Raw genomic sequence first — 3434 nt, 5'->3', positions numbered from 1 at the left:
TTTTTTTCTTACGCTGAGAAAGCTGATGAGGAAAGGAACTTTTCTGGGGCACACTGATAAGAATCTCTGAGTGACTGTAGGGGACTTGGCTTTTTGTTTTGTTTTACTGAGATGGGCAGATTCGGAACTTAACATCTGTATTAATATCATACAGAAAGGAAACAGGCTCAAAAAAACCTTAAGCAGCTTATCCGGGTCCCTTAGTCAGCATGTGGTCCGAACTCCTAGTTCCAAGCCCATGTAGTTCCTATAACACCTTGCTGTGCCATTTTTAAAAATTCTGTGCATGTTTAAAATTTTAGAAGGTAAGCAGTATTAAACATCTGTTAGAAATCAGACATTGCTTCTAAAACCAAGTTTGACATCCTCTGGTATAATATACACATCACGTCCTACAGCTTTAAGACAAAGTGGACTGAGCACGCTGTCCACCACGTGACCCACAGAAGTGGGACCGATTTTGTACGTGGCTTGTGTAAAGCAGTGTCCAACCTTCTGCATCCAATTTGTAAATCTTGCTTTAGTTCATCCTAATGCCATGAGCATAACTGAAATATTTAAAATTTTTTTTTTAATTTTTATTGGGGAACAGTGTGTTTTTTCCAGGACCCATCAGCTCCAAGTCCAGTCGCCATTTTCAGTCTAGTTGCGGGGGGCACAGCTCACTGGCCCATGTGGGAATTGAACCAGCAACCTTGTTCAGAGCACACACTCTAACCAACTGAGCCACCCACCCACCCCCACCCCGAAATATTTTTAAATGTTTAAATGGATTTTTATGCCAATATCAGTTGGTTTTATACATTCTCAGGGAGAAATGGGCTAAAACAAGAAAGTGACATTTTAGGTGGGTAGGTATTATTACATAAAGCAGCTTCGGGAGTGTTTAGGGGCTTCTTTTTTTTTTTAATGCTTTCCCAAAGTGTAATTTGATTAGTTTTATTCAGAAATGATTTGTGCATAGTCTTCCTCTGATGTCACTGTTCTTTCAGGTGACCTTTCAGATCACCCCTCCGTGTGCCAGCAAGCAGCATTATGAGCGTTCTGGACGGTGCTGTGCCAAATGCAAACCAGGTGGGTACTTCTGAGCCACCTCTCACTGTCCCTCAAATGTGGGCAGGGCTTTGGGGGTTTTGTGTGTGTGTTATTTTTTTAATCTAGGAAATGATTTCTATCTGCCAGATGAGAAAAGAAACGAATGGACTTTTTATGGCGGTGGCAGGTGGTAATGTGTGCCACTCTGAAGACAAAAATCTTTCTCTCTGTAGATAACATCACTTAAAAATCAAAAGTAATGTCAGAAACTGGTGCTTTATTTATGCTGGAACACCGTTTTCCAAAGCATTATTTCCAGAGAAGGCAAGAAGGTTTGTAAAAGCATATTTTAGCACTTTGTGAGTCAACCTCTCAACATATGAAATGCAACTCTGATTTAAAAGTGTTTTCACAGAGAAAATTTGGAGGGGATAACCATGATGGAATTGTTGCTGTTGGAAGCTGCCTAAACCTTGTTATTCCTTCTTCCCACACACCTGCCCAGGGGCAGAAGGTAGACTGGGTACCACCACTTCCTCAAAGTTGTTCTGCCAGGATGTGGCCAAGTATTTCTACAGGCCCAGTGACGTCCCATGTCCACGGGGTCCTCACTCACTCACTGTACTGGGGAGGGGAGCATACCTTCAAAGAAAAGGTGGTTACTTTATAACAAGACCCTTTAGATATTTCAGCTACAAATATTTCTTGGATGTGCAGAACCAAGATCCCATGGTGTGTGTGTGTGTGTCTGGGTACTCACGTGTGTACACATGCACACGTAGGACTCTCTGGTCAAACTAAGTTTGCCATAAGCCCACTGTGTACACAGGATAGAAAATGTTAACTGTCCAGATTGACGGTAGGGGGACTTTGAAGATGGAAGGGGAGATTACATGAAGGCCCTGTTGCTTAGCCAGCAGGGAACCTCTCAAGTTCTGTGGGCACCAGTTTGAAAACCGTTGTTGTTTTTCCCTCAGTCAGCAGAGGTTTGGGGTAGAAAGGGTGATCTTTCACTTAGAAGAACTAAACCACACAGGAGAGGCTATTTTAGCCAGCCACCAAGCCTGAGGAGCCCATCCCTGTGAGATGTGGCCCTGTCTTGTGCAGCACACTGTCTTCGGAGGACTTCCTGGGATCATGGTCACGTAAATGGTCCAGTAGATGGGTGCATTTCAGTGGTTGTGGTTTTTTGGATCCTGTTGATTGGTGCATTTTTCCTTCTCATTTAAGGAACGTACATGTCTTCCAAGTGCACTGCTACCATTGAAAGCGTCTGTCTGCCCTGTGGTCCGGATGAATACCTAGACACCTGGAATGAGGAAGATAAATGCTTGCTGCATAAAGTTTGCGATACAGGTGAGCCATCCCTGTCGGTGGGAAGTGTGAATCAATGGTATTTTCAGATACAGCAGTGCTGTCTCTAATTTTAGGGGCTTGGGAAGGGGTTTTGGCCACAGATCCCAGAAGCACCATGTTAAAATCCTTTATTTAGAACTTTTGTTCTGGAGTATGTTTGTGTGGCAGTTTAGTCATGGAACACATCTTACAGGTGACAGGATATCACCACGAGGGTTTCCACATATGTCGTTTCTTTAATCCTCATCGCAAATCTGTGAGGTAGCCTCAATGCTCCCGGTTTAAAGATGAAGGAACTGAGACTAGGAGAGGTTGAATAACTTTTCCAAGAAGTGGGACTAAAAGCCAGATCTTCTGACTCTCAAGTCTTTTTCCCACACCATGAATGTTTTATTAACTCTACAGTTTGATCTCCTTATCACACCACAATAGATTTTTTTTTGCCTCCAATTTTTAAATACGATAGCTCATTCGTAGGAATCAGGATTAAACTATGTCTCCTTAAGTCTCAACCTAGAGGTTCCTTTTCCTCACTTTTTTCCTTTTTCTATTCAGTTGATCTGTGGCAGAAGCCTTATTGCCAGTCCTGTGGAGTTTCCTCAGTCTGATTTTTGCTTGGTGTCATTTAATGTATTCTTCCATCTCCTGTATTTCCTGTAACGAGGTTGTTAGATCTAGAAGTCTGATCAGATTCTGGTTTATTATTTGTTTTGTTTTGTTTCGGGCAAAACTCCCTCATAGTTGGCGTAATGTAGTTATGTCAGGAATCATATCATGGCTGCTTTTCTCTCTTTTTGTGATATTAGCAGCTGTTTACAATCCTGGCCCACATCCATTGTCATTAGGGGCTGCGGAGAGCTTGATGGTCCAAGTCTATCTTTCCTTCTTCCTTCTTAGCTGGAATGCTTTATGACAAGAAACTTCCCTCGTCAGCCATTTGTGACCCTGAAGTACAGTACACACAGGAAAGGCAGAATAAACGCTTATAACTTTGTTTACCGCTCTTCAAAATCATGACTTGATCACCAAGCTTTCTCCAAAGG

General features: G+C 42.5%; 1 protein-coding gene across 1 annotated transcript in view; it reads left to right on the top strand.

Moving 5' to 3' along the window:
* TNFRSF11A (TNF receptor superfamily member 11a) overlaps positions 1–3434 on the top strand; it is a 63544-nt gene that overhangs the window by 22539 nt on the left and 37571 nt on the right. Inside the window, exons 3-4 of the mRNA XM_019657690.1 lie at positions 993–1074; positions 2266–2391. Coding sequence (XP_019513235.1) covers positions 993–1074; positions 2266–2391 — 208 coding nt within the window. The remainder of the gene's footprint in view (positions 1–992; positions 1075–2265; positions 2392–3434) is intronic.

The sequence above is a fragment of the Hipposideros armiger genome, unplaced genomic scaffold (assembly GCF_001890085.2).
Source record: "Hipposideros armiger isolate ML-2016 unplaced genomic scaffold, ASM189008v1 scaffold_278, whole genome shotgun sequence".
In the NCBI taxonomy this organism is placed as follows: Eukaryota; Metazoa; Chordata; class Mammalia; order Chiroptera; family Hipposideridae; genus Hipposideros; species Hipposideros armiger.
This window is presented reverse-complemented; position numbering and strand designations above follow the sequence as displayed.